The 20,355-nt window shown below is 41.0% G+C and overlaps 2 protein-coding genes across 2 annotated transcripts in view; both read right to left on the bottom strand.

Moving 5' to 3' along the window:
• LOC118327169 (slit homolog 1 protein-like) overlaps positions 1-7,213 on the bottom strand; it is a 56,911-nt gene extending 49,698 nt beyond the window's left edge. The window contains exon 1 of the mRNA XM_035660435.1: positions 6,895-7,213. Coding sequence (XP_035516328.1) covers positions 6,895-7,139 — 245 coding nt within the window. The 5' untranslated portion in view covers positions 7,140-7,213. The remainder of the gene's footprint in view (positions 1-6,894) is intronic.
• A 4,322-nt stretch (positions 7,214-11,535) lies between these two features.
• arhgap19 (Rho GTPase activating protein 19) lies at positions 11,536-20,355 on the bottom strand. Its single transcript, XM_035659365.1, has 11 exons — positions 20,280-20,355; positions 18,503-18,777; positions 18,208-18,288; positions 17,661-17,870; positions 17,095-17,321; positions 16,577-16,663; positions 16,324-16,389; positions 15,985-16,191; positions 15,770-15,877; positions 15,265-15,378; positions 11,536-15,007 (listed from the first exon to the last, which is right to left on the bottom strand). Exons 1-11 carry the CDS (start codon positions 20,321-20,323, stop codon positions 14,900-14,902), a joined length of 1,527 nt encoding a protein of 508 aa, XP_035515258.1. The 5' UTR covers positions 20,324-20,355; the 3' UTR covers positions 11,536-14,899.

The raw sequence follows: 20,355 nt of genomic DNA, 5'->3' as shown, positions 1-20,355 counted from the left end.
AATTGAATTGAATTAAATGAACCAAAGAGTGGCAGCAAATATTGCTGATCAGAACAAACTCATTTCCTGAACAGGAAAGAAAGATACTATTTCCAAGCAGCTTTTATTGATAAATTAAAACTAAAATATATCGTGTGAAATATCAACACAAGACTGCACTGCAGATCCTTCCTCCTCCTCCCCTTCATAACACCTCTTTTATATTATCATTCTTCCCCTCTTTCTCCCCCTTCTTGTTCACCTCCCCACTTCCTCCTCTTCCCCTGACAGCCTTTAACAACTCTTCCTACCAGTTCCTCCTCCTCCTGCTTGTTCTCCTCAACTCGTCTTTCTCCTGAGATGCGGTGCAGTGGATGTGACTAATATTAGCGACCGCACACACACACATTCACGTCTAATGACACTTCATTAACGGCATCTTTCCCGCTGAGGGGCTGCAGGGGAAATGGTAAGACAATTATAAGAGATGGACAGAGAGGGAGAAGCTGAGGTGGCAGTGGTAATAAAACTGAGAAATAAGTTGTTTGTGTGTATCTGTGGGTATGGGAGAGAGACACAGAGATGGAAAGACTGGTGCTACTGAAAGAATTTAGCCACTGTACAACTTGTACAAAAAAATGATTATACTTATTAATACCCTTACCCACTTACACTTAGTGGTATCTAGGCCACTCAAAATTTCGTTTACTGATCCCAATACATGGAGGTGAATGTAATTTAGTTTGTGTTGCTCAAAGCACTGAAAATCTATATTTAAAATTGAACAACAGCAAGTCTTTCCAGGAACAATGCCCCCATGTTCTTCAGGATAATCCACAGACCTCGCCGTGGCCAGTCTCCAATGAAAAATGTTCACAGTGTGGTCTGTCAACTGTATGAGGCTGTCATCACCGGAGAGGCCAAGATTCCTCAGCACTTACAGTTCTCGACAGTAATTGAATTAAATAACTGAGTTAAATGAAGAGCTCAGTTATACTTCAGTGCACTTCAGTTTGTCACAGCTGAAGATGCTGTAGTGCATAATAACTGGAGCAGAGTTTGGTTTGCTAGTTCTCACTGTGTGGTTGAACTCAGAAGAACATATACAGAAGAAGATAAAAGTTGAACCTGAGCTCAGAAAAACTGTTAATTTCTATTAATCACACTGGAGGGAACTACCTACCTCTCATTTGGGCACAAAAAGTAAGGTTTTTGGCTTAATTCAATTAAGTCAATAAAATGTCCTAATAAAAAACAAAAACAAGTAATATATGCTGTGTGTGTGTGTGTGTGTGTGTGTGTGTGTGTGTTTGGTGTCCAAGTGTGCATGTGGCACCTCAGTTTCCCTGTTCTTTACCCACTGTGTCAGGGGCTAATGCTAATCCTACTCACACTCAATTAGTTGCCTCACTGGCAGCTACATATTATGGCACACACACACACACACACACACACACACACATACATGCCTTAATATCTTTGTCAATGAGTCATGGCCAATTTATATAATGATTCATCCAGGAACAGAAACACACACAGTCTCACAGTGCCGTGTGTGACTGTCTGGTGTTAATGTTTGAGTTGTGGGTATCCAGGAAGTCAGCACAGATGACACACTATTCACACACACACACACACACACACTAAAGTCTCCCTCTCTTGATCAGATACACAAAGATGAAACAGAGTCCGACACAGACCCCGACCTGCACTTTCTCACACTCTCTGTCCTTTGGATTTGTTTAAAGATTCCCTCTTCCTGGTTTTGCTTTGGGTTCGTTCCTTCAGTGTCAAACTCCATCCATTTGAGATACCTGCAGCAAAGTTTTGTCTGGCTGATTTTTACCTTATCTTGATGCACACTATCCATTTTTAGCAGCTCTGTCTATTTTTGGGATATTTATACCAAGCCTGTTTTGTTGAAAGAGCGTCCACAGTACTTTAAACTTGGGTTACTGGAGCAGGAAATATTACGACTTTTTTGTTGAGTGGGAACATCTGAGTGAAAAACCAGCTTAAACTGATCTTCTCTTCTCAAAAGATCTCCACAAAAAGTAAAAAACTGACTACTGTGTATTCACAGACATTCTCTCTCTCTGTCTTTCTCACATACTTTCCTCTTTTCTCAGCTCAAATAACTATGCTCATCAGGGCCCAGAGGGGCATCCATTTTTCAGCGTTGCCATGACAATCCAACGAGGAGGGGGTGTTTAGTTTGGCTGGAGCAGTCACCTTGATAAATGACCCTCTTATTGCCGCCTGTCTCCCAGGGAATACTGTACACACACACACACACACCATGAACTCTCTCTCCCCCAGTGGCTCGCTGTCCAGCTGACACACACACTCAGATCACTTTACATGCTAATTGGGCGACAAGCCCTTTAACAAATAGCTGTTTAATGAGTTACTCCTCTCCACTGCAGGGCATGGCCTGTCTGAGTCTGCAGGATGGTCGACTGCTAGAGCTCTGGGAGGAGGAAAGGTTTCAGAGGTCAAGAGGACACACCGGCTGTGTTTACATGCACGGAGCAAATGGTCATTCTCTTGTGAAGGTGTTGTTTTTTTAAGGGTCAGTTCACACAAATTACAAAAATACATATGGAGGTTTTGAGATTACTCTGAAATTCCTGTGGTCATCCCAATACAATGGGGTTAAATAGAACTGTGGTTGTCAAAGCATTGAAAGAACAGCAAACCGTCTTTCCAGAGGCAATGTCTCTGTTACTCTGGAGAGTTCACAGATCTCACTGTGAGTTTTTTTCTATTTTCTGCCAAAGAAGTCCATTGAAAAACTGCCATAGATTATTTAGAAGACGAGACATTGATTCTGGACAGACATGCTGCTGTTCAGTTTTTTAAAAGTGATTTTTCAATTTTCATGACTATGACTAAAACCAAACATGCCTGAATATATTTCCTCATTTCCACTGCATGGTACAGCTTGGCTAGACTCGCTTGGAACCATTCTTTTTTTAGTTTTCCATTGGAAAAAAACAGCAGCTAATACTTTATTTGATACTACCTCACCAGTACTAAATGGTGGAGTTAAAACATCGCAGACCAGCAACTGGTCTGAGAGAATCGTCGACACCAGACATCCTGCATCTTTCTGTTTGTGACGTGTTGAAGATGACGTCGCGACTGTTTCACTCGGCGATCAGCTAACAATCACTGCAGCAAACTGTGATTTGTGACATTGGGCAATATCAATAAAATTTACTTGACTTGAATGTCCTTCAATTTGCAGAGTACACTGAAATCTTAAAGAAACCGGCATCCATCCAGATCAATATCAATTTCATTTCTGTTTGTCAAGTACAGGTATCAGGTACCATCCAAAACTGTCACATTTGTTTTTACAATGTGCAGAAATTGAAATGTAAAACCAATGTAGGGCACATTTTGGCAATGGAGCTGTCCGCTAACATGTTCAAACCCAGAGGATTTTTTGTTGCAGTGGCTAGACTTTATTCCAATTCATGAAAATTGCAATCCAGACTTTTTCTTTTTCACTAATTTGGGAACGAATGTAACTTTTAAAGAATGCATGGAGGTATTTTTTTCGTTATTTATTGTGTTTTGTTAAAAAAAAAAAAAGGACCAATATACAACATGTACAGTTTGTCCTTCACTTTAGTCAACTGACAGTTTATTTGATCAAGGCGACCAGCATTACTGCCATGATTTCCTCAGAGACATGTAAGACCATACGATGAACCCAAGCCCAATCCTTCCTTGTGGTTTTTAACGACCTGTGTGATGCTCAAAGGTGAACCAGCAGGAGGGTGACCGACTTCCAGGATCATGAATGTCACCAACAGTGTCGTCTGAACAGTTACAGTCGTCAAACTGTAAAATTCCTGCATTCAAGTATTTCCATTTGGGCCTCGACTGATGGCAGAATCAGTTGTTTTTGGGATAAAATGACAAACTGCTGTCGACGCTCATTTTTGTCCGTTGCTGGTCTGATCTCATCCTGTTGGATCGGGCCAGTAAAGTGTCAAATGTTATGAATTAGTTTTAACTTTCATAACACAAATGACACCTTTCGACTGAATGTCTGCAGGTGACACAATAGATGCTCAAACAAGTGTTTTTCAGTTCCTCGTCTGTCAGTTACTATTACTCAGTACAGCAAGAAAACCTTTAGCAGAGGAACCATCTCAGCGATGGAAAATGACAAACGGGCAAGTGGGTCTGCAGGCTCAGAGCTTTTTCCAGGCCATTTCTCTTTGACCAGGGGGCCCAAGCCCTCATCCCTGATCATAAAGCTATCAGCTTCAGAGGGGAAAACATCCTCCACGCTACAGTAAACCAGAGAGGAGGAAGGATAATGTATCTCTGCTGGCACCCCTGACAATCATCAATTATTCACACGCAGGCACTCTAGAACCTGAAATAAACACACACACTTACCATGTACAAACACATACATGTTCACTCTGCACTGAGAGCCCCATACAGTACATACAGTACATATACTTAAGAGAGGGACAGAAAAAGAAACAGTGTTTCCTTATTTATATATACACAGTCTACACTGTAATGTTCTTCAGGTATTTTTTTTAGGTTAGAAGATCAGAGTTTCTAAAGGTAAACCTGTCACGTACCTTGCATCTTCATTATTTTGTGAATAACTTGCAAAAAGGGTACATAGCTGACCTGATGTCACCACCTTATTAGGGATGTCAGTTCTGATTAATTTTGCTTTTGAATGAGCGGTTCATTTTTAAGAAAACAAACAAAATGACAAATAGTACAAGAGGCGCCATTGAGGTTCGAACCTGGGCGAGGTTGTCCGATGTGTGCCGGACAAAAAGGGTCTGAGTGAGGACCACACTGGACCGTATCTCCCAGTCAGCATTGACCAAGTGACACTAAGTTAGTTGTAATGAAGCTGGCATTAGTGAGAACTGTCACTGTCCTGTAATGAGAGGCCAGTGCTAGCTTGACTTTTAGCTCATCCTTCCTCTCCTCAAAATGTTTTCCAATGTGTTTAAATTACAGACAGTAGCTTTTGATGGAATAACATAGGTTCCGATCCAACGTTAGCTCTTTGAATCCCGCTCCCTCTACCAATACGACAGGAAGCGTATCAGACTGGCCCGGCTGGCAGCTATGTGATCTTTGGCTGCGAGCCATCCTTGGACCTGGCAGCCAGGTGCTTGTTCTTAATGCGGTACAGCGTAGTGCTAGAGATACTACCAAACTAAAGAGTAGCATTACATTTACATTTGAGTTTGTTGCTTTTCTGGAGGGAAATGGTCCCACACTGATCATCGTCTAGCTAGCGAGTGTGTTTACAAATCAACCTATAGACCAACATGCGTAACCAGTCAAAGATATTCACCATAGTTTACCGATTAACGGTTAAACAATGACATCCCAAAAACCTGATATTTCAGTCAGCTTTATAGCAGTGGGATCATTTCTTGAAATGCCAATCTTGCACCAACATTCACGAAAGGAGAGTGTTTGTGCAGAACAGGCAGAGAGACCAATTAAGCCACCAATGGTATTATCAGTGGACCAGAAGGCAGTGCAGCAACATTATTAAAAGCTTTTTGAGAGGAGAGGTATGACCATCACCTTTTTTAACTGGAAAATTTGGTTTGTTCACACCACTTCTCTGGGCACTCTGGGAAATACAGGAAACCACCAAGTGAACCAGAAATAGACAAAGTAGGTTGGAAATAACAGCTGGTACATGTGCTAATATGATCCAAGTGCTAGTTTCAGTGTGCCAGTCAGTGACAAGATGTATGATTCCTGGAAGTCTCATCAAAATTAGATCAGTAGGGCAGCCATGACGGTCTTTCAAAGTTAGAGAATCTGACTTAATTACAGTGACATGTGTCATTCCTCAAAGAGGCATGAAAATGTAGGTCTGCAGTGTCTGAGAATACAGTGTATAGTTGTCAGCTAGCTTAATATTTGAACTTTAAAATGATGCCATCAACTTTTTGAATGTAGAACCACAGTATAAAGAATTTTGTCAGTGATAGCTTGGTTCCCTCTTTGGTGATCTGATGGTCTCAATTGGATGTACAGATAAATGTAACACAAACGCACAATAAATTGTGTAGTCAGGTACATCAGAAGCACACTTTTTAAATTTTTTCTCCATTTTACTTTAAAAATGTACTTGTATTACAAGAGGAGTAGCAACTTATGAGGAACGGCACGCACCAATGAAACAAGATTGTCTTAGACTTTTCTAAACCTTGGGCAGTTACACAGTATGATCGGAAAACATGATACAGAGAATGGAATAGGAAAAGAGCAGGGGGAGAGAAGAAGAGTTTGTTCAGTGTATGAGATGTGTGAAATGATGAAAAGATGGAGATTCAGAGAAAATGACAGAAGTGTCTCTTTGAACGGGGAACAATTGCAGGAAAGAGCAACGATGCCGCAGACCAGCATTCTGAATCCTGGGAGTCAAGTGGAGAGTCAAAATGTGTGTGCGTGCGTGTGTGTGTGTGTGTGTATATACGTGTGTGTGTGTGTGTGTGTGTGTGTACGTGCATGCTTGTGTGTGCAATATGAAGTTAAACAGACGACTGGTAACGGGAGCTGGAAGGAGCACGAGAGAAGGGACACTGCAACAAACCGGGAATGACACACACACACACACACACACACACATCCCACACCTTTCTCTTCTTCCAACTGTATAGGCAGGATGTGTGTAAAACTTGTGGGTGACACAAATAAATGCGTATATGTTTGACTATACTTGTGAGGACCTTCATACCCTACCCTATAAACCTAAACCCTGGTCCAGATTGCTCCTTGCAGTGAGGAGCAGCAACATGCCGTCACTTTCAAGGATTCCCCTCATCTATCCATCTGTGATTATTTGGCCCTTAGAAGTATAGAAAAATATGAATACACATGTGTATGACTACTCACAGCCTCTCAGTGCCCCTGGGAATGTTTTTGGGTACGGAGTGGATCCCCAGGCCATGGCAGTCCACCGTGTTCCCCAGGCAGTTGCAGGGAGTGGGGCATGCCTCCACACCTCCCCATCCTGCCACCAGCACCAGGATGGCCCACGCCAGCATCTTCCGCAGCCCAGACCGAAAAGCCCGGCCTGGGGCCGCCGTCGTCCCGCAGCCTCCTGACCCAGCTCCATCCCCGCTTCTCCCAGCAGGCATCCTGCTCTCCTGCAGCACTCCACCACACTGCAGAAACCAGCCGACAGATCCTATCCCTTCCTTTACCTTCCTTCTCCCGGGCAGGACTGACCACCACCAACAACACCACTACAACCTCTTCCAAAAGTGGACGAGAATGAATAAAATGCTTGAGGAGGCTGAGACAGACAGCAGCACAGCCAGGTGAAGTTCAGCTCAGACTGAACAGCTGCCACTTGATCCCAAAGTGGCCTTTCAGAGTGAGAAAGAGAGAAGGGCAAATAAGACAAGTATATCCTCTTCTTCTTCTTCTTCTTGTCCCCGGCTTTAGAGCTCCCTCCAATTAGCTTCTCTTCTTCTACTCTCCTGTGTGTTCTCTGCACACTCTCTCGCTCTCTCTCTCTCTCTCTCCCGTGCAGCCGTACAGTGTGTTTGCCTCTCCCCTCCACTTTTCATTGAGTCATTGTGCACTGAACAGTGAGCCACTAGAAAAAAAAGAAAGGGGGGGACTCCCTCACTCCCTCTATCTCACACACACACACACACAGAGCAATCATCTATCAAAAGCCTTTACAAATAACAGCACAGAGACTCCTCCCACGCCACCCCCCCAGTCACACACATACATGTACACACACACACACACACACACACAGCAGCACCCAGAGTGAACTCACATCTATTCAGTGACAGCAGTAGCGGGAGCCGCCACCTCCAGTGACGGCAGCCTTTTTCTCTCTCTCGTTCCCTCTCCCTTTATCTGTCTATCTCTCTCGCCCACATGCACTCTCCTCCCTAGGGGGAAGAAAAGAGCCTAAGGCTGCATGGACATGATGAGAAGAGAGAGAGAGAGAGAGGAAGGGAGAGGAAATCGTGATCACACTGAAGCATCCGACAGGGAAGCTCCAGTGAGAATGTGAGGGCAGAAAAGGAGAAACAATTTGTGGAGAAAAACATCAGTGAATGAGAAAAGACAGAAGCAGGGGAGGGAGTTCTGCTGTTTGTTAGATGTGATCATTTTGCCACATCTCAGCACACCGGGCTGCAGGAACTTGGGTTGGTTGGGGTGGGGTGGGGTGGGGGGTTTCTTGTGAGACTGGCATAACTGGAATGCCATAAGCTGCCACAGAGCTTACTCAGAAGTCTTTTATGAATTCACTGGCAAGGCTCTGAAATTCAAATGGAGCCTGGCTGAGTTTTTTTTTTTTAATCTCCAGAGAAACGCTGGTTTCAGCTTTTGTGATTGCCATATTACCAAGGAAAGGAAAGAAGAAAAAATCTGAATCAGGAGGGTGGAGGGTAAAGCCACCAAAACCTAAATCTGCCACCAAAACGCTTCACTATAATAAATTGTCAGAAAATAATGAAAACCGACTATCCCATATCGCCAGAGATCAAAGAGATAACTTAAAATTAACCAATAATCCAAAGATATTCAATTCAAATCGATATAAAACGGAGAAAAGCAGCAAATAATCCGATTTGAGAAATTGAACCCGACAAATTTTAGAATGTTTTGCTTATTGCTATAAATGGACTAAATCTACGAACCTTCCAGCTCTCTGATACATCAGGGTGTTCAAGGTTTTCAAGAAGGAAAAAGGCTAAAATGAACGATGGACTCTTTGTTTCTTTGATCTTTTTGTTTTGTTTGTGGCCACCGTCATATCCATCACTACATCCTCAGTGACTTGTACAATATATGATGAGGTTAGGTGTGGTATAATTCGATTTTCTCTGAATAACAGATTGGATTTGGCGTTTGTTTGCAGTATGACGATGAGCAACCAGAGGGCATAGTTTACTCATCTTTTTATTTACCACAATACATGAGTGATTATTGCCCGTGGCCTCACTTTGTCTTCTCCCTGCAGACTCAGTATGACGGGTTAATTTAACCAGCCGCTCTTCAGAAGTGATGGAAAACAAATTGGCCACAGGCAGAGCCCGTCTGCGGCTGAATTGAATGACTCATTCAGCGATAATCTGCAACAAAGGGAGGGACGAGATGTTGACATCTCCGGGGGGGAGGACCCCCTTATTTCTGGGGCCATAATAGCTTTCTGAGGCAGGGGTGGGTGGGGAGGTGGGGGGGCTTTTACTCCAGACGCGTCTGAATTGATTTCTGGAAGGACGGAGCAGATGCTTTTGTCTCAAACGCATCAATTCACAAAACCTCTAGAAAGAATTATTTGGCACAGAAACTTCTAATCCCACTGACAGGAGAAGACTTGTTCTCGACAGCATTAGCAGTGCCGATAAATACATACAATGTGGTTAATCTGATCAATTAAAACACCAGATTAAATGGATGAAAACTGCCCTCCCTCCTGATGTGACTATTACGATACAAAGCAATATTCACACCTCCAACTGTATTTAGTGCAAGTGAGAGGGATGGTATTCTAATGTACTAGCATGACATCTTAATTTAGTCATTAATATTAATTTTAACAAACAGCTCCAAGGATCAGTCAATTGATCCATTTGATATCCAAAACACCATCCATTACCTAGGTTAAGATTCTCCATTGTGACAATTTGCTGCTTTTCATCGTCTCACCTGAGAGTAGATGTTTTTTAGACTGCTGCTGATATTGTAATATAATTATTATTTCTATTCTTTAACATTGTGTGAGCACCTTGAGCAACCGTCACAAACACATCCAGCCCCACCCCCCCGATCAATAAAGTATTTCTGATTCTGAAATAGAAATTCATTGATCTTAACAAGAACAGCAATCTGCAACATCCCTGCTAGATGCCACTGAATCCTTCACACTGGTTGTTTAATGTCCCTATCTAGCTCATAAATGTTTAGCTCAGTGTGCCAAATGTTCTTTTAGTGTATACTCACATCAACATTTTAGTTTTCCCAAAATATACAGTTTATTTTCTGCATTATACTATGAGGGAAGAAATAAGTCTGAAGTGCAGTTACTCTTTTATAATATCAGCTTCAATCAGAAATATGTATGTTTTATGAAGTAACTGACTAATGAAAGCATTAAAAGGTCCAGTGTGTAACATTGAGGAGGATCTATTGGCTGAAATTAAATATAATATCCATATCTATGTTTTCATTAGTGTACAATCACCTGTAAATAAGAATTGTTGTGCTTTTGTTCTCATAGAATGAGTTGTTGTTATCCCCAGGCACCGCTGGTTGCCTTTCATGCAGTCTGCCATGTTGAACCGTGTTTCCACCCAGAACGGACAAACCAAACACTGACTGTAGACACTACATACTGGCCCTTTAAAATAGCTTTCACTGCAGGGGGACACCTAATGCCCAGGCCTAATCAAGGAACCTGTCAAATCAGATTTCATTTCAAAGTTGTTATAGTTCGGTATAGTTCATTAACTAAAACCTTGTTCTGCATTTTTGAAGCAGAAGTAGGTTTGGAGGTTCAGGACCTCTAATGATAGCAACAGAAAGAAGTTTTATTTTGCTCCAAAATAAAAGAGGACTTAAAGGGAATTAAAGGCTGAAGGCTAAACCAGAAGAATGCCTGTACCTGCACTGCTGAATCCCTACCAGCTCCTGGGACACTTCACCCGTTAAGCCTGACCTCTGACCTTCTTGCAGGGGGGAGAGGAAGCTTCTCAATGGGCACCAAAAATGTAATATATTACCATTACTGTCAAAAGTAAATGTCGATTAAAACTCCATCATAAAAGAACAATAGCATAGTATAATCTACACATGAATATGGCTGTTGTATTCCAAAATAAGGGTTAATCTTAAAGATTTAAATGAAATATATATATATATTCATATATTTTTTGCACTTTTGAATTATTTATATTTAAATTGCACATGTACAGTTTAGTTTTTTAGTCCAAGCTACTCAAATATTTGCACACCATTTTTACTTGCATATTATTATAGTGTATATACTACTATATACTTATTTTGTGATATCTTATTGTACTTCAACTTCTGGTCTCTTTTGCACTACATTCCCCAATGCTGCTGTGTCTAATTTGAATTTCTCCTACGGGGGAACAATAAAGGTACATCTTATCTTACTCAGTCAACTGATAAAGAAATACAATGTTTAAAAGCCCAGCTACAGTTTCACTGATATAAAACTGATAATGGCTCTTGAGGGCTTGTATAACACAACAAACTATTATATAGAGTATAGTATAGTATAGTATACTAGTATACAGTCGACAAACTAACAGACTTTTGTGATATTTTTCCTCAGAGTTACACCTCCATGTTTATCCGATAACACCCTCTAGTGGGCAAGCAGAAGCACTGCATTGATATTAAGCCTCGTCTCAGGTGCATCTAGTATATGGTTGCACATGGGCAGTTAATTCCTCATATTAACAACCTACTGCAGTGGAACAACAGAGGAAAACTGAAAAATGAGTTCAAACACAACAACAGATTTTCTGTAGGAAACATAAAAAGGTTTTAATCCAAAGCGGACAGTTCGCCAAGGAATCCAATGTACAGGGTTAACTTATTTTACACTAAAATACAAAAAAAACAAAAGGTTACCACAGTTTAAACCAGAAGGTACAACAGTCACTGATGAGTTAAAATGAGAGGTTGATCACCTTTAACTTAATAAAACTTTAAAAGGCCCCAACCCTGCTGTTCCGACAGTGTACGGAGGAACTCATCAGCGACCATGTACAGCATGCAGAGATCAGTAAATACATGTTTCACATTTATGTAAAGAGAAAAACAAAAAAAACGTGCAACACTGACAGACTTCAAACAGGCTCTGGGAGGCTTTTTGTGTTTCAAATATAAAACAGTATTTCACATCATACAGAATGTAACTGCTCTCATCTGGGTGGCTCAAGTATAATTGGAAAAAGGGGAAAGCAACAACAAAATAAGTACCTAAAATCTGGTTTATAAATTCCATCCACATAAGACATTTTTGTTTCCAGCAGTAGTCAATAAATACAACAGAATCCAATTCAGCTCTCTCTTGTACAACTGCAGTCTACAGGGAGCTGAAAGGATAGGGAGAAGTCATGTGACGAGAATAAAAAACAAAAAAAACAATCCCAATTCAGTTTCAAAAGGGGATTAATTCAGTCAGGTTCATTTTAAACTGACCAACAGGTAGACCATTGTACAATATTACAATACACTGTAAAACTAAGAAGAAAGGTCTTTTAGTGTCCATCCGCACCTGGCATGTCAGTCATGTTCAATCACTTTCAACAAACCCCTCATTTCAACATCCACAACACTTTCAAAAACAGGATGCACCAATAACAGATTCCTAACACAGGCAGAAATTCCAACCAAATGTTATCATGTTGAGACACATGGACAGGGAGATTTCTCCATCATCATTTTCAAATTCGACAAAAACAAATCAGTACAGAGCCAGTTCGTGTTCAGGCTCATGTCACGGAGCGTCTCTCCTGCTGAGGGGTCGCCGAGCAGGGCAGAGCATGTCCAACGAGGACTGCGCTTTAGTCCCCAGAGCTGAAAATCTGGAACTGGTGCATCTGTACTCACTACTCAACAAAGCGAGCAGACAGTCAGTTAAGCCGAGCCACGAAGAGTAAAGCTGGAGGAACGGAGAGCTGCACATGAAAAATAATCCCAGATATTTAAAGAGACATTAAGTAACGTTTTTAGTTTCTGCAAACAATAAACCAACAATGCAGCCGTGTTGTTTGAGTTGTAGAATATCAGATCAGGAATTTTAACGGACCAGCAGTTATAGGAAATGATCAAGTATTAAAAACTGCCATTGTTTATTTCTTCTTTGTAAGATTTATATGGATCTGATTCACAATTATGCTATTTTATACTGTATGTTAATTAAGCAAAATATTGCACAGCTGTTTAAATTAACAATTGGGATGGCACACATTCAATTCAACATTAATAACTGTAACAGGCTTGTGTTTTAGCATAATGTGCTGAAACAGGCGACACTGATGTCAACCAAGTTCCTTTCTTACTTTACTCATCGTCTTCCTAACACAGTGCTCCTCAGACACCATACACACACCATCGTAGGAAGAGAGGACCTGACTGTAACAGATCACTGCTCCTTTCAACCAGAGGAAATTCATACAAAAAACACTTTCGGTGAAACCATCAATGTAACCACTCTCTCAACCACTTTCAATATAAGTAAAACAAATGGACCTTCCATCATGCAGCTGAAGAAAAACTTAAAAAATTAAGTAAAATGTTTTTTAAAAAATCAAGTCCCATGAGAACGTAACATTTCATATTTGACAGATTCAGAACAGTCACTGTTTTCAGAATTAACGAGCCTGTAAGAGGATTAAAAAGGCGATTATGAATTAAATCCTGGGTTTCATTCCAGGATGAAACGTTTGAAAAATAAAGTGACCTGCTCACCGATTCTGCATCTGCAGCACCACACCGAGAAATCATCATCATCCAGTAAGCAAAGAGTTACAACATATCGTACCAAAAACCCAATATCACAGTTCCCAGTAAGTCAAAACAATTAAAACACACACACATACACACATACACACATACACACACACACTGTACAACATGTATAAATATTCTACACTCTACAGCAGAGTGTTAGCTCAGCCTGCTAGTGGTCATAGATTCTGATACAGTAGCTAATAAAAACGAGTTTCAAGTGATAACTGGCGTAATCTGAGGCAGCGAAGCCAAACCAAAGCAAAGACCCTGCATACGGATCAGATTATTCACATTCAGGTAGAGCTAATAAAGGCTTCACTCAGAACACTGCGCCATGCACTGTGAGGAGCGTTAATGCTTATGTGTGAATAGTTTAGAACATTTTAAGACATGATCTTTCTGGTATGGTAATATTGAGGTTATTATATAAAGTTATTGTGACTCTGATTATTGATCAGATCAACATGCAATCTCATCTCACCCCTTCACATAAAAAAAAAAGGAATAAAAAGTCTCATTTAATTAGAAATCAGCCAGATACAAACCTAAAACTCTGATAACAGAAAGATTCCAAAATAAAACTATTATGTGGTATAAAAAGAAGAAAAAATATGATCAAAGAATTTTATTTCTCACAAACTAAATGTCTTATATTCAGTTAAAAGTGTGGCTGACCAATAATCCAATATTCATTCATATTCATGTTATTTCTTAACTGAATCGGGAATCTTCTACCTTGATACACTATTCTGTTATCTGAATGCTAAAAGAAGTAAAATCATTGAAGGGAGCTGAAAGGAGTTTTTTAAAAGTATTTCTGGAAGTATAAATCTGTCATCAGATATCACACTTATACCTGAGGTCATAATTGTTTTATACTAGTAGTAAAGTAGATTCATTTCATCCCATTGAAGCAACTCTAGATGAATGTCGGGCAGTGAAGAGAAGAGTTCCTGGCTTTGGTTTGGCTGTTGTGGCCAGACTTAAGCTGCTATATATTAGTCACAGTTAAAACAGACTTACTACGATGACAACAGGATGACAAACAAGAGGAATAGTAACAATAATACTGCCCGAGTCCTGTCCGAGACGACGAGGAGGTGTCGGGTTTTAAACTGACATCTCCTGAGCAGGAGAGAAACACATCCTGGCCACGGAGGGAGAGTCCTGCTGAGATACGAATGGAGGGGAGAAAAGAGGTGGATAGATGGATGGATGACAGTTACTTCTGAGCCAGTGTAGATTCTGTTTTCATGCCCTGGTTTGCTTGGAAAAAGAGAATTTACTATGAATACTGCAGGGTAAAAGCCTGTTTTTACACATTGGCTGGACAGTCTGACCAGGGATTTTTCAAGAAGAACTACAGAGGAAAACTGTGTCATACCTTGGAGACCTTCAGAGCTTTGTCCTTACTGAAAGCAAAGTCTGGGTTTTTTACTACCAGCCCCGCCTTCCCCAGCACAGGACCATTTAATGGGCTGTTAACCTGCCCACACAAACACACACACACAGACAACACAATAACGTTAGTATTTTTGATAGCAAGATGAAATTGAAACTTTGGGTCACATGCAAAATTTATGGCAGATAGAAGAAAAGTAAGTGTGAGTCAAACACAGAAAGAAAACAAAGATAACACGAAGCTGACAAAAATGTGTAGTCCCTATGGGCACATGGTACAAGACGTACATTAGATATTGTCAGCCTAACTGTGGTAAAGAGTAGAAAAGGAAAAAGGCTCACCGCCTGCAGGATGCTGTTCTCTTTACCAGGTTTTCTTCCTGTCCTGGTGACCGTATCGGGGGAGATGTGCCTAACCCGCCTCTCTGCTGTCAGCTGCTCACCACGAGCTCTGCGCTGTTATGGCAACATCAGGTGGGGAAAAACAGGTTAGTTAAGTTTCAGTGACAGAATGTGCCAGTAAAAATCCTCCTGTTTACCAACAAGACATCACAGGAATTCCACATGTTCAAAGATATTTTAAACATCTTTAACTGGAGAAAATCATTATCACAGTTCACAGAGTCAGACCCCCTGTTGGAAGTATCCAGAGAGCATTTGATAAGGAATCTTAATGATGCCACTTTTGAACTGGTATGTTTGTATTGGTGATTTGAGCTTTTACTGTGAGTTATAGGGACACAACATCGTCTTGCTTTCATGGTCTTTGGGTTAAAGAAAGTAAAATGTGGAAATGTTCAGGGTCTTGTTCTGCTCCTCACTGTGACGTCCCAGGATTGTTCAGTACCTTGATGAGGCCACCAAAGGAGCGCGAACGGGGATGTTTCTTGCTGGGAGCTGGGGGGGCCTGCTGGTTCTCTTTTGTAGGTGTCCCTGAGGTCGTCTGTTTAACTAACTGCACATAGGAAAAACAGTTAAGACATTTAACACACAAACCCTGAAACAGAAACAGTTGCCTTTGGGATTTTTTGTTTTGTTTTGACAGTAAAAAAACAAGTGAACCTGTCGGACGAGTTTCTTCTTCTTGGCGGAGTCCGGCATGTTGTGGTGGACGTGTCTGAAGAGCTCCTTTAGCGCCTCTTCTGTGTATTGTTGAGATGGTGATTGGCACTGCTCCTGGGAGCTGGGGCCCAGGACAGCCGTCCGCTTCAGGGGCAACGCTCTGCGCTGAGCAGGAGAGCTGCTCACCGCCAGCAGCTCCAGATCATCCTGAGTGGAGAGAGGACAATCCATAGTACTTTAAATGGAAACAATGTGATGATAAAATAATAAACACTGAAGCATCTTGAGGTGTGTTCATGTTGGAAAGATAATGTTTGAATGTGGATTCCCTCCACTAACCTTGATCTGCAGAGCCTTGGTCCCAGTGAAATGCACCCTGGCATAATCCCGCAGGTAGACTGGAGCCTAAACAAACACACAGACACACGTCACTCATCCACAGATCATCCTTTACACCAGTCACATATTATGTTTTAGAGCCCAGCTTGTTTCTGTGTCTGATTCTCAAGTTTTTCCAGACTTTGTCTCCTTATTAAATAACTAACCCAGGTTCATTTTTAACAGTTTGATTGTGTGTGAGGTCAATAATCACCCTGAAGAGTTTCTGCGAGTGTTTGATGAGGAAGGCCATGCTGTTGTTCAGTTTCTTCAGATTGTCTTTCAGGTCACCGGCTGTCATCTGGAGCAGGACGGAACAGAAGTCAGGAAAACACTTTGTCATTTAAATCTGCATTCAGACATTTTTGACCTGTTCCACTATGAAACAGAAAAATTAAAAATAATCTTACTGAAACATTCAGTTCCATCAACAGCTAGAAATAGATGTGTTGTATCTGTATTTCTTTTTCTTAATCAAGCATCTGTAGTTCCTTGTTCACAAAATATAGCTATATGTTTTCTGCCTGCCAGAGCGGGGTTTAAAAGATAGTTTTTATCAAATTTTACACACTAGTGGATTTAGGGATAATGTCTAAGTATGTGGCAGTTTAAAGGAAATTTCTCTAAAGGTGGATGAATAATTGAGCAGTCTTGATCTATAATTGTTTTCAGATTTGCGAAGCCCCTGGTCCTTGAAACCCTTATTATGTATTTCTAAACTACAAATCTTACGTGTCTGGGCCAGACGATGTGCGGGGCAAACATGAGGGCCAGGTTGAAGGCGGACATCTTGTTCTTGTCCTGCTGCTTGGCGGTGTGGTAGAGCAGGTCCAGAAGCAGTTTGAGCAGGGAGCGGTTGGCCTGAGGTAACAGCAGGAAGAGAAGCTGCAAGGCCTCTATTTGACGCTCTTTGTTAGGTATCGCAGTCTTGTTGCCATGTTCGTCAAACAGAGTCATATCTGGAAGGGACATGGATGTATGAAGTAAAGTCATGAATAGATTTACTTACTTGATTTAGATTTACTCAAAACGAATACAAAATCAAAGTCCTCCTTTTGGCTTTTAAAAGGTGGAATCATCTACATTTTGACATCTTGGCTGATAAATTTCAGGGGTCCTGCTTTTAAAAATATGTAACATTTTAGACTAAAATGTTTAGCAAACATTGCTGCTTCTGTAAAAGTTTGGCTAAAGCATGACAAAATACTCAAGTGTTAGAAAATGTTTGTATCATCCAGTGTTAGCTCTAAAATGAGAACATGAATTACAACAGAATGTGTTTGTGTGCGTTTTCATACCAGCTATCTTAAGGTGGGCGTGGAAGTGTCTGTGTGTGAGCAGAGGCTCGGGCAGCTCTCCCAAGAAAGTCTTGAGCAACGTGGCCACGTCGTTGGGGTGAAAGTCTCCGGACTCCAGGTCCACATCGGCCCCGCTGTTAAGGAGCTCCTTCAGGGTCTGCTGCCGAACACTGTTCCCCGGCACCCGAAACAGACCCTCCACGTGCAGATCTGAGTGCGTGAGAGCAGGTGGATACCCGAAAGTAAAAACATGTTTTACCATTTTTTCATTATGCTCACTTATAATCTTAGCTAATTAGGACAAAGAAAACATTCCATCAAACAGGATTTCATATCAGAGGAGAAACAAAAAGCACACACACACACACTTATACTACACCGGTAGTGGATGAAGGTTGTTCATTGTTTAAAATCAATCATGAGTGTATTATGTGATTTTTATTGTTGTTGTTTTTCCAGCAAGCAGTTACTGCTAATGGCTTCTCAAAGCCACAGTGATAAAAGCCAACTGTGATTAAGGAATCTGTGTTTTATTTAAATGACTCACTTTTGGTGAGGTACTCAATGAGCTGGTAGATCTGGGCAATGCAGCTCTCTGTCAGCGGGGTTCCAAACACAACGCCTTTATCTGTAAAAGTATCAGGAGAGCTGAGAGTGAGCGGTACAAAAATGTCTCTTCCATTTCTGCGACATTTGCTTTACAACAGGGCGGTCTCGTCACAACGAGCAGAACAACACAGACATCTGGTGCGCTGTCTAAATCCTGAATGACGGACAGGAAAGACATGACAGACTCCGGCCTTACAAATGCTGTGAATATCGATGTATACAGGACTTCTAACCTTTGCGTTTGAGGAAGTTGAAAGAGCGAAAGAAGCCTCCATTTCCACCCGTTGGGGTCTTAGGGCCCTCCTCACCAAGGAGCTGTGCAAACTCGGTCCCAGGAAGATCAATAAGGCGAGTGATGTTACTAAGCACCAGCTCCAGAAAAACATCAGGGCTCTCATGGCGGAGTTTCTCCACAAAAAAGTCCGGGTTGAAGATGACTGGTGGTCGGCCAGCACGAGAGCCCCCCGGTGATTCCTCATGATTGATCACCATACTGCACACTGTACCTCTGAGGGGGAGACAATATGGGAGATAGAGACGGGTTATGATTAGGCACAAACCACAGTCTAAGTCTTAAAAGCTGGCAACTGCTGTAGAATTGTAATTTGTATGTGCTTCAACAACTAGTGGACCTGGAATTAGGGATCTTTGTTGTATACATGTGCACTAAAAAGCAACACGACTACCAATTAAAATGTGCCTACACAAGATATACATATAATGTCCTAATGCAATAATAAGGCGATGGACAAATTGAATGTACACATTGACAGTGTAACAGCCAAAGCTGATATAACGCTGAATGAGACTGAAGACAAACGATTGAAAAAGAAAGCTTCATTTCTCAGACATTTCTCTTATATTTTCTTCTACTTCCTGAGGTATACTTATTTCCTTTTCTTTGTAAAAGTGAAACTGATCACATATTTACATTATACTGTACAACAGGCTGCAGTACTCCTCTACTGAAGATAATGTGTAACTCGCCTCCTCTGGATATTAGAGCGAGCTCTCAAAGTATTTTTAAAAAAGGAAATTAAAAACCTCATCTTCTTAATCTGGCTTTTACTTTGCACTAAAGTTATAGTCTTATTGTCTATAGTTTTTAAGTTTTAATAACTGGTCTTTCTCATTATCTGTCTCCCTGATTGTTTATTTTCTACTTTTACATTTTATTGTTTCTACTGTATTTATATTGAGCCGTGCAAATGTGTATTTATTGTTATTAATTGTTGTTTTCATGTGTTTCAGTTTATGTGAAGCATTTTGCACGTTTGTATGGAAGCTGCTGTAAACAGAGTTCAACCCACTGACAGTATATAGGCTTAACCCCATCTTCACCCCCTGTCTATGCAGCTAACTGACAACACCAATACCATATACAACCTCACATTTACCAGTTGCCTCTACGTCTCTCGCCATTTCAACAAAGCTTCAACATTATGAGCTAAACAAACATCTTTCTGCACTATTTAATAAGTAATATCATTTCTTAAATCAGACATGTACTGTATATTCATGCCTATATTTCTCTAAACTATACTGCTGTACATAATATTGTCCTGTGTGAGTATTTGTTTTTACACCATGCTACTACCTGCTGCTGATGTCTATAAAAAGCTGTATATAATGTTCATATAACTCCCCAGTGTGGATCAATAAAGTCTATCTAACCTTATCAAAGGCAGGGTGTGTTGCATGGCTACTGATATTGTTCACACACACACAAAAGGTTTGCAGGTGAAGAAGAGGAGCAGTAGACACCAACCCAATGTTAGCTAAAGACAACTTTTTAGTAGTAATTTAATTTAACCTACCTAGTTTAATGTGTAGTTTGCACAATCACACAGAACTCCACAGCTAACAGTGCTAACGCTGCATGCGAAGTAATTCCAAGTAAAGTTGCAACTTATTTTCGAAATAAAAACTTTAAAAAATGCTAGCAACGCGTCGACGTAAACAGTATTGAAAAATAATGTCAATGTCAGTCTCAATTCGTCGGTAAGTTACCTTCTGTTTTGTGTGTTTTCGTCGACATCTTTACCCGCAGCCATGTTCGGTTTGAATCCTCCGCTGTTATCCTCCA

The sequence above is a fragment of the Morone saxatilis genome, unplaced genomic scaffold (genome assembly GCF_004916995.1).
Source record: "Morone saxatilis isolate NCDOM2014 unplaced genomic scaffold, NCSU_SB_2.0 Contig17, whole genome shotgun sequence".
NCBI lineage: Eukaryota > Metazoa > Chordata > Actinopteri > Moronidae > Morone > Morone saxatilis.
This window is presented reverse-complemented; position numbering and strand designations above follow the sequence as displayed.

What these genes read in the sequence shown, in the direction of transcription:
- arhgap19 (XM_035659365.1), bottom strand. Translation starts at nt 20,323, where the DNA reads ATGGCTGCGGGTAAAGATGTCGACGAAAACACACAAAACAGAAG. An exon ending in CATTGAGTACCTCACCAAAA is followed by an intron (nt 17,871 to 18,207) that starts GTGAGTCATTTA and finishes TCACGCACTCAG; the next exon opens with ATCTGCACGTGGAGGGTCTG. An exon ending in AGAACAGCATCCTGCAGGCG is followed by an intron (nt 15,008 to 15,264) that starts GTGAGCCTTTTT and finishes TTGTGTGGGCAG; the next exon opens with GTTAACAGCCCATTAAATGG.